Genomic DNA, 13,205 nt, shown 5'->3' on the forward strand with positions numbered 1-13,205 from the left:
GCGCAGGACAAAGCAAATAGGCGACCGCAGCTCTCCGTCTTTCTTCCGACCACCGAGCGCCCGGCACGTTCACCGGTGCTCGGCGTAAAAGGGCCCAGAGCAGGAAACAGAGTCCCGCACAAGTAGCCCCTGGGAGCACGCGGCGCCGGGTCACGTGAGAGGGGAGAGCCGGCGAGGGCCGTCGCACGCACGCACGCACGCACACCCGCCGTACGTAAACACGCACTGAGGCTCTGCAAGCCGCGAGCTGAAGCCCTGGGTCACATGTGGAGGGTGGCCGCGGAGAACAAGGGGGCGGGAAGAAGAGAGGTGTCACGTGAAGGAGGTCAGAACAGCGAAGTCACGTGAGAGGGGACGGAGGCGGAGTCTCCGAGAAGGAGGAGGAGGGGCGCGCGGCTTCCGGCGGCTGTGGGGGGGGCCAGGGAGCGGAGGGGGGGGGGGGGCCCTGTCCCGGAGGTGGCGGCGGCGCCATCTTGGCGAAGGGGGGATCAGGAAGTGCGGACCGCGGCGGCGGCGGCGGCGGCGGCGGCGGAGCCCGGAGCGGAGGCCGGAGGCTCCCGGCCCGCCGGCCCCGGAGCGGAGCGGAGCGGAGGATGCAGCAGCCGCAGCCGCAGGGGCAGCAGCAGCCGGGGCCGGGGCAGCAGCTGGGGGGCCAGGGGGCGGCGCCGGGGGCCGGGGGCGGCCCGGGGGGGGGCCCGGGGCCGGGGCCCTGCCTGAGGCGGGAGCTGAAGCTGCTCGAGTCCATCTTCCACCGCGGCCACGAGCGCTTCCGCATTGCCAGCGCCTGCCTAGACGAGCTGAGCTGCGAGTTCCTGCTGGCTGGGGCCGGAGGGGCCGGGGCGGGGGCCGCGCCCGGACCTCATCTCCCCCCACGGGGGTCGGTGCCTGGGGATCCTGTCCGCATCCACTGCAACATCACGGTGAGGACCCCTTCGCGTGCGCGTCTCTGGGGACCTCTTGTCTGGGACTCGGGATTACCCCACACGGCTTTTTGCTCTCCAAAGACCTGGGAGGCCGAATCCCCCTCTCGGGGCTAGGCTCCTTTTCTCCAGGTTACACTTGTTTGTGCCGTTTGAGGTTCTGTCGTGCACCTGGAAAGAATCTCTGCCCTTCATAGTGAGGGACACCCGACATATGGCGCCTCAACTACCCCTTTCCACTAACCCACCCACATCCATGGGTTCATGATTTTGGCTACTAAGCAACTTTACCTTGCCACCCAAGAATGCCCCTCTCATCCCCCCACTATCACCTGAAGGTTCCAGGCTGCTGCACTGACTTGAGCTGGAAGGACCTCCCTTGGAACTCTGCAGATTTCAGTGATGCCCCCTTTTCAGTAGCACCTTTGATTTAGGACGTTGCCACCTGTGGGATCCCTGCCCAGGCATCTCTTATTTAGCCCCTCTTTCAGTTTTATTAAGTGATAGTTTGCAGTTCAGCGACTCCTCTTTTTGGATTCCCTTTTATTCTGGTATAACCTCTAACTCTCCTCTTGCCCCAGCTGGTAGTTGCCACTCCCCTCCTGGTCCCTGTGGGTATCTCTCGTTGTCTTGGGTTCTTGCCTTTCCTGGTAATGATGGTGACGTTTGGGGGCTATCCCGTTTATTCTGACAGTTCCTTCTTTTTTCCTAGTGAACATCATACCATCCTAGGTGCGCTAGAGTAGGAGGCACCTTACATGTCCTAGGCTATACCCTCAAACATCCTGTGAAGAGGTTTGGCCTCTGATAATCTGGGAATGCCTGATACTGCATGGTGTAGCACTTACAGTGGTTGATACCACCTGGTGTGATAGTGTTTGCCCTGCTGGCAGCACTGGTTAGCGAGCCAGGGGACAGTGCTTTAATCCAGGCAGGCAGACTGCAATTGGGAGCAGCTTGGGGAAAGGCAGACTTGTGAATTGCGTGGCGCTTGGGGGTCTGAATTCAGTTTACATGGCTCTTGTTTCTTATCCCTTTTTTCTATCAAACCAGGTCAAGGTGTGGTGAGGCCAGCCTCCGCTTGGGTTGGATGATGCCCCACCAAACTGTGTTTCATGTCCCTCTCCTTTTTCCTGCTGAGATATTAAGGTTGAAGGACTAGGTGTGGCTCAGTGAGCTGAAGACTTGAGCATCTTTGATAATTTGTTTTCCTTCAGCATTGAAGAGTGTAGCCATGGCAGAGCTAAGAGCCCAGGGAGGAGTGGATAAGGTTTCCTTGGCATGTGTGGAAACTTCAGGAGTTAATTTTGTGCCTGAGTTATGCTTCCACTTCCTTAAGGATAGGTTTGCCCCCTTCTATCTGCCCTCCCAGTTACCAGAAGCCACCCACTGTCTTTCTGCCTGGAAGGGCTTCGTTGAGAAGGTTCTCAGTCGGACTTCTTGTGGCCCCCATATAGGAGACTTTGGCCTGAACTGGCCCCCTTGGTTTGGGCAGAGGGGGAGTCTGGTCAGGCTGCATTTGGCACCGGGGCTCAGGAATGCTGGGAATGTTAGCAGCGTAGGCTTCTTTCTCCCAGCCTGCCATGTGGAGCCCTACAGCCTACGCCTGGACTGAGAGGGTGGCAGGTTCCCAAGGGAGAGGTGGGGAGAACCGGCCTTTGAGGGGTTCTGTTGGGAACGGGGTGGGAAGATTCTTCCTGCTCCTCTTTTACTTTTAGATTCTGGAGAACTAATCTAGTTTTTAACGCTTCCCTCCCCATCTAAAATGAAAGTGATCTGTGGTTTCTGCTTTTTTCACGTCAGTGTGATGGTGATGAGGTGGTCCTGTCCTCAACTGATTATGGAGTTTCAGAAACAGAAGGTTGGAGGACCATGTGTTGGGGGCGGGAGAACCCCCAGTCTGGAGCACCCCCAGTCTGGAGCGTGTATGGGCAGCACAGGAGAGAGGAGACCTCCCTCCCTGTTAGGAGAGTTTGCTGCGCTGCTTTCTTCTGACATTTACTCTTGAAGAAAAAAAGAAGGGGACCTGGCTTCTTGGAAAGGGTCCTCCCAGGGACTTTTTCTCCTGGTCTGGGATTTCTTTGGAACCTGCTGAGCTGGGCGAGTGGGGGGGGTGGTGGCGTTGGTGGAGAGCGAAGGGACTAGAAGTCTTGGGGAGTGTAAAGCAGGCCAAATCTAGCTTTTCCCTCTGGAGTCTCCCATCTTGATTGTTCTCCCTGCTCTTTTGCCCTCAGGAATCATACCCTGCTGTGCCCCCCATCTGGTCGGTGGAGTCTGATGACCCTAACTTGGCTGCTGTCTTGGAGAGGCTGGTGGACATAAAGAAAGGGAATACTCTGGTGAGGGGTCCAGGGTGTTGAGGTGGGGGTGTGTGGGACCCATGTCCTGAAAACATCCTGTGAAAGATACATGTGGAAAGTGGATGGTGTAGTATAGCCTGAACATTTGGAGGCAGACACCTTAGGGGAGTTGCTTCCTGAGGCCACAGGGAGAGCCCTGCCTCAGTCCCAGGGCTCCTCCAGTAAACTCCTCCCCACGGCCCCATGGCTTGTGAGTTTTAGAGAACTAGGTACCAATTTGGGTTCTGAGATAAGAACGTGCCCAGATTGGGGTGAGGAAGGAGTATTTGATGTCGTGTGGTCCCTACCCCCAGCTATTGCAGCATCTGAAGAGGATCATCTCCGACCTGTGTAAACTCTATAACCTCCCTCAGCATCCAGATGTGGAGATGCTGGATCAGCCCTTGCCAGCAGAACAGGTGAGCAACTGAGGGCCTTTGAACCCTGTCATGCAGAGTTGCTCCACAGACAGCACTCAATAAGTAACAAGTTGAAATGAACCTGCATTCGTTTCTCCTACCCACTCCAATCACCTACGCATGTCATGATTCTTGGCCTCTTTCTCTAAATGGGAATCCAGCTAAATGGGGCACTGGTAGCTTCCCCTCTCCTATCAAAACACCCTCCTGGGCAAGATTAGTCCTTATATTGAGAGGAAGGGGGTGGTTTTGTCGTTGGGTTTTTTTTTTTTTTTTTTTACCATTTGCAGGGGATAGCCACTGGGGACTGAGACCCCCTTGTCCAGATCCCAGAATGCAAATATCAGTCTAGAAATGACTGAATAAAGCAGGGCTTCTTGGGGAAATTAAATGGGTGTGTGAGTTAGGTAACAGAAACAGCCATTGTGCTACTCTTTTATTCTCTGGCTTATGGTAGAAGAATGGGCTGGTAGTGAAGCCATTGCCAGGGCTGTTGCTTCCACTCAGTTCTGGCCGTGGCAGCATTATGGGCAGGCACACAGCTTCCAGACCCAGGGGCTCAGGGGAGTAGGTCAGAGGCTGCATTCTAGGAAGCCAACAGGGTCTGATCCCTGTCTTTCCTCTCCCCACTGCAGTGTACACAGGAGGACGTGTCTTCGGAAGACGAAGATGAAGAGATGCCTGAGGTAAGCTTCCACCCAAGGTGGCACTGAAGGAAGCTCTTTCAGTCACAGCATTGAGCACCTGCTATATGCAGAACTCCAGTCTAGAACTGGGACAACAAAGGAATAAAGACAGATTCACTGCTGTGGAGGGACAGCAGAGTCGTAGAGGCAGGGCACCCACATCCAACCACAGAAGACAGTTCAGCGCAGGTCTGTTTACACTAAATAGTCAAGAACTTAATCTCAAATGACTTTGTAGTCACACCTGAGCTTGCATCCTGTCTCTCCTAGCTATCTCAATTGGGGAATTTTACCTGCTCTCACTAAGCTGCAGTTTCTTTATAAAATGCATCATACTATCTATCACATCTGATTTTAAGATTAAATGAGGCGTTGCACGTACAATGCTAAATAATTTATTTGATACATTCTCTGAAGATATACTTTTGTGAAATGTAACAGTTAAAAATTTGAACTTCAGAGCCAGACAGGATTTGATTCACATCTTGGGCCTATTGAGAGTTATATAACTCTCAATATGATTATTATTATATGATTATTAACCTCACCTGAACCTCAGCTTCCTCATTTGTAAAAAGGGGGTAATGATGGAATAATGGCCTGGTGGTTATAAGAACTACATGAGCTAATGTGTATATAGCATCTAGTATGGCACCTGACATATAATTTTAGTCAGTAGATATTAGCAATTAATGTAATTATTAGGTTAGTATTATCATGTCCTGCCAGAGTGAGGAAATCATTCTAGCCACTTTCTCAGCACTGAGCTAAGAGCCCAGGTTCTGCGATTTCTGTAACTTTGTCAGAGTCTTAAGATCCACTAAGGGGTTGGGGATCCAGGAGACATCCTCTGGCTGGACAGTCTCCACAGGCTGACAGAGAGGGGGCTGGATCCTGGGTGCAGTGTCGTTCCCCCCCACCCCATGCAGTGAACGGCTTCCTCCCTCAGGGCAGGGCAGAGGGCTGCTCCTGTTCTTGACCTCTACCATCTGCCTTTTTGGACCTCCTTCCTCATATCTGTCTTGACAGTGGGTGCCCCTCCATGCCTGATCCTGGCCCTGCACTTGGGAAGGCAGGAGATTTCTGATCCAGGTTTCTCCTTTGGACCTGGAATCCTGGGAACTCCTGGGTACAAAAGGCATCTAATGAAACATGAGCTTTTGAGTCATTGTGTCAGGCCCAAGTCATTCTAGGAATTAAGAGTTTTTGCTGCCAAAGGAGAGCTTGAGGGAGGGTTGAAGGAGGCTCAGTCAGGGAAACAAGAGGGCCGAGTCTCTCTCCTCCTTTTCCTAGGCCCTTACATAGCTCTGCAGCTTGAGAACTGAATAGGAGAGACCGGCCTCATCCTTTGGGTTGTGGAGGGAATGAGGCTGGGAGTTCTCCAGCAGTGGGTAGGCTGGCGTCCTCACTGGCCTGCCACGCAGACTACTGTTCCTTAACTCACAGCTCTAGCTCAGGTGGGACAGGGAAGGGGACGGCCCCTCTCCACAGCATGTGTTGGTTTCTTTCCTCCTCTATCCTACTCCCACCCTACACCTCCTCTAGGACACAGAAGACCTAGATCACTATGAAATGAAAGAAGAGGAGCCAGCCGAGGGCAAGAAATCTGAAGATGATGGCATCGGCAAAGAAAACTTGGCCATACTGGAGAAAATTAAAAAGAACCAGAGGCAAGATTACTTAAATGTACGTGCCCTCTAGGGAGAAGCTGGGCCAAGGGGTGGGTGGGTCCTGGCTGGGAGGTGTTAGGCCATCAAGTATCAGTCTGGGGACCAGGATCCTCTTCTGGGTGGGTTATGTGTGTGCCTCATCCTTGCCTGAACCCTGGGCCTGCTGCCAGGCTGCCCCTAAGGTCTAGTGCAGTGTTTCCGAGCACATGACCATGAGGCGTTCTCTCGTCTCTCTCCCTCGCAGGGTGCGGTGTCTGGCTCGGTGCAGGCTACTGACCGGCTGATGAAGGAGCTCAGGGATATATACCGATCACAGAGTTTCAAAGGTGGTGAGTTTGCCTCACAGAGGGGTCTGAACACGAGCTTCTCATGAGGGGCATGATGGTGGCAGGAGGTTTGGGATGTAAGGGTGCTTATGAACACCCCAGGCCAATGGCTTAGATTGGATGTACATCCATCTGGAGGGAACCTGGAGCCTTTGACCTTTTTTTCTCAGCCTGAGAGAAGGACGTGCATCGAGCATCACTCACCCCTTGGATCATGCTAATAACACCCGTCTTCCCTCCTTCCAGGAAACTATGCAGTCGAACTTGTGAATGACAGTCTGTATGATTGGAATGTCAAACTCCTCAAGTGAGTGGGGGCTGCGGGACTGGAAAGGAGGGCGAGGAGTGAGTGGAGCCACTGGGGCGGGGCGGGGTGGGGGGGTCCTCAGGAGTGGGTGTGGCCAGGGGCTTGGTCCTCTGCTGCTTGCTGGTGAGGGGGAGTTGGGGTCACCAGGCTCCTGCGCCAGACTGGGAGCTGAGCCCAGACTCATTGCTTTCTAGAGTTGACCAGGACAGCGCTTTGCACAATGATCTCCAGATCCTCAAAGAGAAAGAAGGAGCCGACTTCATCCTACTTAACTTTTCTTTTAAAGTAAGGCCTTCTTTTCTAGAACCTCCCTCCCCCTCCTCAGCCTATGCCGCCTCCTCCACCTTAGAGTCCCCCGAGGACGCTGGCCTGCCTTCTCTGATCATCGCCTGTCTCTCCCTCAGGATAACTTTCCCTTTGACCCGCCATTTGTCAGGGTTGTGTCTCCAGTCCTCTCCGGAGGGTGAGTGGCCCAGCCAGGGCAGAGGGTGAGGAAGGGCGGGGACCTCTCGCCAGGCATGCCTGACTAACCTTTCTTCTGCAGGTATGTTCTGGGTGGAGGTGCCATCTGCATGGAACTTCTCACCAAGCAGGTGAGCCTGCTGGCCTGGGCAGGGCCAGGTTGAGCTTTACCCACACAGCCCCCTACATAAGGTGGCCTTTTCATTCTGCCGGGCAGGCCCTGCACCCACTGACCTGGGCAAACAGATGGCTGTTCTGGGAGTGAAGAGCAGGGGCCCTTTAGTAGGTGCAGCTGCTGTCTGGAGAACAAGCTCTTGAGACCTTTTCGCTTCACCCCCACTGTTTCCTAGGGCTGGAGCAGTGCCTACTCAATAGAGTCAGTGATCATGCAGATCAGTGCCACACTGGTGAAGGGAAAAGCACGAGTACAGTTCGGAGCCAACAAAGTAAGGGGCGGGGACTGGCTGGACCACAAGGAGGCCGAGGAAGCCTCTGGGCTGGTAGCATGGGCAGTGGGCTAGGGAGGCCCATGGTGGGAACAGGAGCAGGGCCTTGGCCTGAGGGAGGGTCTGGGTAGCGACTGAGCAGAGCACAGTGCTGGGAGCTGGGACTCGTGCATCTCTGGGTAGCAAGAAGGCCATGGCCTGATTTTGGTGGCTTCCTCTCCCCAGTCTCAATACAGTCTGACAAGAGCACAGCAGTCCTACAAGTCCTTGGTGCAGATCCACGAAAAAAACGGTGAGGCTGGAGCCACAACTTGAGATTTAGACCTTTGCAAGCCTGAGGTTTTCACTTTCACCAAAACAGCAAGAACCCCTTTTGGTTTCTGAGCCTTTCCTGCCCATTAACACAGCGCCTGCCCCTGTTCTGCGAAGTGAGTGAGGCAGAGGTGATGCCTGCCACCCTTGCTTTGCCACTCCTCCTCCAGTAAAGCACGGCAGTCATAGCACATGGGCGCTCGCCGCTGCCCCTCTTCCCCAGCACCCTTTAGGAAAGCTCATCTCACGCTGCTGTCCTCTCGGGTTGGGCGCATCATTCTCCCTGTCCTTAAAATCTCCAGGTAGGCTGGTTCTCGCCTTCCCACATACCTGTCCTCCCCACACCAGGAAGCTGTTCTAGGACCTTTTCACCTTTGACCCTGGAGACACCTTCAGTGACCTGGAGCCAAAGGTGCACATCAGCCTCTGCCTCACTGTTTTCTTGGGTCTCTCTGCAGGCTGGTACACACCCCCGAAGGAAGATGGCTAACCCTGGAGAGCGGTCCCCTTCCTCCTTCCCCAGGCACCACTGGACCAATTACCTTTGAATGCTGTATTTGGATCTCACGCTGCCTCTGTGGTTCCCTCCCTCATTTTTCCTGGACGTGATAGCTCTGCCTATTGCAGGACAATGATGGCTATTCTAAACGCTAAGGAAAAAAAAAAAAAAACAAACAAAAAAAACAGAACTGTTTCAAGTACTCAAGACTGACTTACAGACCAACCAACCACCTGGCTGGAACCCTTGCTAGCAGGCATTCTTATAAAAGAAACTTTCGAGCCTCCTTATATTGCTGGAAACTCAGCTGTGCTCCAGACTAGAGCCTCCTTACCTATGCTATGGATTTTTAATTTATTTTCTCTTATTTCATGTACACTGCTTTTTTTGGTTACAGTGTATGATGGATGTGTATGAAAAAAAAATGTATCTTTGGGAAAACAATTACAGTTTGTTAATTTGAAGACGCTGGTCTTGACTCATCTTTTTTTTAAATTCCCCACCCCCATCCCCTGAACTACTTGAGGGGTGCCAAGTCCACTGTGGCTTTGGTATAAATGAGGGGCTCCTTCAGCCAGAGAGACAGGGCTAAAAGCGCCCAGCCTCCTCCTGGGGGCCCTGGAGTGCCCAGTACTTGTACCCCCTGGAGGCAGAGCCTGTTTTGCTGAACCAGTGTGGGAGGCTGAAGTGATGACCTTAATGAACTCTTAGGACTACTTTTCACTTCTAGTCACAGATGTTTTCGAATTTCTAAGAAGAAAAAGGCTGAAAAGGCGGTTTCAGAGAAACGCTTTTAAATGAACAGAGTGGGGATGGGGGCAGTCGCGAGCACTTATGTGGTCTCTCTAGTCTTGGCAACAAACCGTGTAGCTACCACTCCTGTGTCACTGGTTCCCCTCCTTCCCAGGAAGTGGCTTCTAACTAGCACTCAAGGGTGACAGCTGGTAGCTCCCTTGCTCCTGCCTCCCGTCTCTCACTTCATCCTGTCTTGTCAGAGAGTGGCCGACAGAGCTCTGAAGTGAGTTGTGTGGCTTGGAGATGGTGGGTTCTTTCAGGGCACTCCCTTGAGGTGGGTCCTACCCGAAAGGGTCAGCTTTAAGGAGACTGCTCTGTCTGCCTGCATCCTCGCCTCAGGCCCTGGGAAGCGCTGGGGAAGGGAGTCCGCTGAGCTGAATGGGCAGTGCCCAGGGCCAAGCCTGTTCCTGTGGTTTAGAGGTGCGGGCATGACTTCCGCGTGTGGCACCAGCTGCTGCTCTCTCCGGGTCTTGGTGAGTCTGCTTTGAGGCAGACAAACTCAAATCCTCTGAGGACTGACTCTGCCTACAGACAGGATGGTGACAGACACCAGAGGCCAGGGCTGGCTAAGCCCAGACACAGGACAGCAGCCATCTGGGAACCTGTAGGATGCCAGAGCTCTGGGATGCCTGGTTTGACACAGCCGTTTTCACACTGGTCATTTTCCCCTTTTAAGGGACCGTAATGTCCTGCTGCTTCAGGGGGATGGAGAGCTCACCGCTCCCACGCTACCGCACCCGCCTGACACGTCGCTCACCTGTGCTGAGGTGGAGATAAAAGAGGGGACCGGGGTAAACTCACAGAGTTGAAATCGGGCCCCTGTGGCTTTCTTCTGAACTAATCACCAGCCCCGGCTGGAAGGCAGATTGCGTTTTCAGTGATGTGTACTGTGAGCTGTTCTCTGTACAATGTATTTTGTAATGTATCTTTCTCATCTACCAAAGGATGAAGCAAATAAAATTATTTAAATAGTTTGGCTCCAATCAAATCATTTAAAGAAATAACAGGGTCCACTTCACCTGCTGTAAAAGGAAGCACCAACTCCTCTGCGCGAATCAACATCAACTCTAAGAAAACCCTCCCCCTTTCTGGTCAAACCTAACGCTCCCTTTTGTGACTTACCTGAGGTTTCTCATAAAGTCTCACAGCATTGAAAAAAAAGACTCAAGACCATGACATCCTGAACCAATGTTCTTCTATCCACTAAGAAGGTGAGAAAACAAACTTTGACCTGCATGTATCTACATCCCAGACGGTGTGCAGGGCCCTCAGACGCCGCGGGTACGTGCAGGAGGCACACAGCCGCTTCCTAGTTCCACTGCTTGGGTTTTACAGGGCAGGGCTGGGGACCGGTGGCTACACAGAGGGATCATTCACCCCAAATGTGAAGCATGCCAACATTTATTCACCAAGGTGACAGCTCAATGTTTAAATGTTCCCTACCTGATTCTACAACGGAATGCCAGGAAAATTAAGCAGCGGGGCCCCTCCATTCTCCAGAATCTGTCAGGGCAACTTACATCATGCTCTGGGGGCACAAAGGGGAGACACGGGAAAGAATACACCGGCTACCTCCATCTGTTGACCTCATGGAACCGTGTTCGGTTCATATGTTCACTCTGAGCTGGGGGGCTGCAGAGACAGGATGAACTGAGAGGTGAGCTTGGGAAAGGCCAATGTGGCCTCTGTCTTCCCCAAGGCCTTGAGAGTGATGGCAGGAGAGGGAACATGCCAGCTGTAGCCACGTTATTTAAACTCTTCAAACTTCAGGATGTGAGACTGGAAGAGAAAGAAAATTTGAGAGGGAAGGAAGGATGGCCCCCAGCCGGTCCACCCAACCCTCGGACAACTTCGGATTGCTTCTGTGCGGCCTCCAGGCAGGGGCTGGGCCTGTCGCTGAGACCCTGGGCTGGGCAGGGAGGAGAACAGCAGATACAGGGCGGTTACCTCCAAGTTCAAGGCGCCGGTGATTTTCCCTTTGAGGATGTGATGAATAACCTGGTACGAACTCAAAACACCTGCAAAACAAAGCACAACAAAACCTTAGTGGCCCTTGGTCAGGCAGGAGGAGCCCAGGAGGGAAGTGAGAGGCCGGGGCTCCAGGAAAGTGCTCTGGCTGCAGACCAGCTCCTGCAGACAAGTCTCTGCTAGTTTAGTGCTCACTCCCTGCTGCCAGGATAACACGAGATAATAAACGCTGGGGAAGGAGAAGAGGGGGAGAGCAAAGCAAAGAGCATGTAAAAGGAAGCATTATTGTCGTTAAAATAATTACAGAGATCTGGGGTTTGACATTCCCTAATGGGAAATTCGGGGGACAGAAAATTGCCTTCACTCAACTCTGCTCTCAGAGTCTTGCCTGAAGAGATAGCGGTTAAAAGACAGAGAAGCCCCTTCATCAGAACCAGGGAGCATCCCACCTGCTGGGACAAGGCAGGGTAGAGCGCTGGTGTGACACTCGCCTTTCTCCACGACGACAACGTCTGCCCTTACTCAGCTCCTGCCCACCCACCCCCAAATTCTGGGACTGAGTGTATGAAAGCAGCTCATAGCAAGGGTCAGGCCTTGGTTCCACACCCAGCTATGCCATTTTCTTGCTATGAAACATGAAATCCCTTTCACTTTTCTGAGCCTTTCCTCATCCATAGAGAGAAAAACTACACCTGTCGCTTGGCTTCAGGGGCTGTTTCAAAGCTGAGCACCCCTGTATCTGGGCTGTAAACACTGGCCACTCTGACAGGCTGGGAGCTGCTCCGTGGGGCAGGGGGCTCCTTACTCTGGACCACCCTCCAACCCCCAAGCAGTCAGGTTCAGTCTACCAGAAGGAAGCTCTGAGCCAAGAAGCCCTGTCTGCTGGCTTCACTCCCTGGGCTGGGCCTCCCTCTTCATGCAATGACCCAAGATGACCTCTGGGTGGAGCCTCCTGACCACTGGGCAAAAGCCCATCAGCCTCACAGGGAGGCTTGGTCCAGCTCTTCTGGGAGGCAGTTTTCCATCATACTTTGCGTGTGTGTGTTTCTTCACGTCCACATCTCCTCCTGACCCCTCACAGCAGTCTTTCACCCTTTCATGTCTCACCTAAACCCCAGTCTTGAGAAAGGGGCCTCTCTAGTTCAAGACTGTCTGGCTCTAGAGCAACAAACACCTCATACTATCTACAAAAATAAACTAAAAATGGTTTAAATACTTAAATATAAGACATGACACCATAAAACTACAAGAGAACATAGGCAAAACATCTTCTGACATAAATCATAGCAGTATCTTAGGTTCAGTCTCCCAAGGCAAAAGAAATAAAAGCAAAAACAAACAAACAGGACCTAATTAAACATAAAAGCTCTTGCACAGCAAAGGAATCCATAAACAAATGGAAAGACCACCTATAGACCGGGAGAAAATATTTGCAAATGATGCGACCAACAAGGGGTTAATTTCCAAAGCATACAAACAGCTAATGTAGCTCAATTATCAAAAAACAAACCACCCAGTCAAAAATGGGCAGAAGACCTAAGTAGACATTTCTCCAAAGAAGACACATATGATCAACATGCACATGAAAAGATGCTCAACACTGCTAATCATGAGAGGAATGCAAATCACAACTACAACGAGACATCACCTCACACCAGCCATCATCACCAAGTCTACAAATAATAGATGCTGGAGAGGGTCTGGCGAAAAGGGAACCTTCCTACATTGTGGGAATGTAAATTGGAAAACAATATAGAGGTTCCTTAAAGAACTAAAACCAGAGTTGCCATAGGATCCAGCAATCCCACTCCTGGGCATACATACCTCTGGAAAAGATGAAAACCCCAATTCAAAAGATGCGGAGTTCCAGTCATGACTCAGTGGTTAACGAACTTGACTAGCATCCATGAGGATGCGGGTTCGATCCCTGGCCTCAATCAGTGGGTTAAGGATCTGGCGTTGCCATGAGCTGTGGTGTAGGTCGCAGACACGGCTCAGATCCTGCAATGCTGTGGTTCTGCTGCGATTCGACCCCTAACCAGGGAACCTCCATATG

General features: G+C 52.5%; 2 protein-coding genes across 11 annotated transcripts in view; one reads left to right on the forward strand and one right to left on the reverse strand.

Annotated features, from left to right (window-relative positions):
• The first annotated feature begins 492 nt into the window (after positions 1-492).
• UBE2Q1 (ubiquitin conjugating enzyme E2 Q1) lies at positions 493-8,850 on the forward strand. Of its 2 annotated transcripts, none has more exons than XM_001929469.7 (13): positions 493-920; positions 3,155-3,259; positions 3,574-3,678; positions 4,314-4,364; positions 5,910-6,050; positions 6,279-6,363; positions 6,607-6,667; positions 6,862-6,952; positions 7,072-7,130; positions 7,212-7,260; positions 7,480-7,575; positions 7,801-7,867; positions 8,346-8,850. In XM_001929469.7, the coding sequence occupies exons 1-13, from the start codon at positions 594-596 to the stop codon at positions 8,375-8,377; spliced, it is 1,269 nt and encodes a 422-aa protein (XP_001929504.4). In that variant the 5' UTR covers positions 493-593; the 3' UTR covers positions 8,378-8,850. The 2 variants fall into 2 exon arrangements, with proteins under 2 accessions (XP_001929504.4, XP_084879037.1); XM_085022911.1 differs by having other exon boundaries at positions 6,279-6,360.
• TDRD10 (tudor domain containing 10) overlaps positions 4,102-13,205 on the reverse strand; it is a 59,468-nt gene continuing 50,364 nt past the window's right edge. For 5 of the 9 annotated variants that reach the window (XM_085020570.1, XM_085020569.1, XM_085020571.1 and 2 more), the window contains 3 exons: positions 11,129-11,199; positions 8,430-10,960; positions 4,102-4,450 (listed from right to left, as the gene is read on the reverse strand). In XM_085020570.1, coding sequence (XP_084876696.1) covers positions 10,928-10,960; positions 11,129-11,199 — 104 coding nt within the window. In that variant the 3' untranslated portion in view covers positions 4,102-4,450; positions 8,430-10,927. 9 annotated transcript variants of the gene reach the window in all.

This window comes from Sus scrofa, chromosome 4, assembly GCF_054392235.1.
Source record: "Sus scrofa isolate SSC_HxYL_T2T_F1_AM1 chromosome 4, Sscrofa_HxYL_maternal_Yorkshire_Landrace_v2.0, whole genome shotgun sequence".
Classification (NCBI taxonomy): Eukaryota; Metazoa; Chordata; class Mammalia; order Artiodactyla; family Suidae; genus Sus; species Sus scrofa.

Excerpts from the sequence above, each read along its gene's own strand:
- UBE2Q1 (XM_001929469.7), top strand. The coding sequence starts at position 594 with ATGCAGCAGCCGCAGCCGCAGGGGCAGCAGCAGCCGGGGCCGGGGCAG. Across the intron at positions 4,365-5,909 it reads AAGATGAAGAGATGCCTGAG|GACACAGAAGACCTAGATCA; the intron begins GTAAGCTTCCAC and ends CACCTCCTCTAG. Across the intron at positions 7,868-8,345 it reads GCAGATCCACGAAAAAAACG|GCTGGTACACACCCCCGAAG; the intron begins GTGAGGCTGGAG and ends GTCTCTCTGCAG.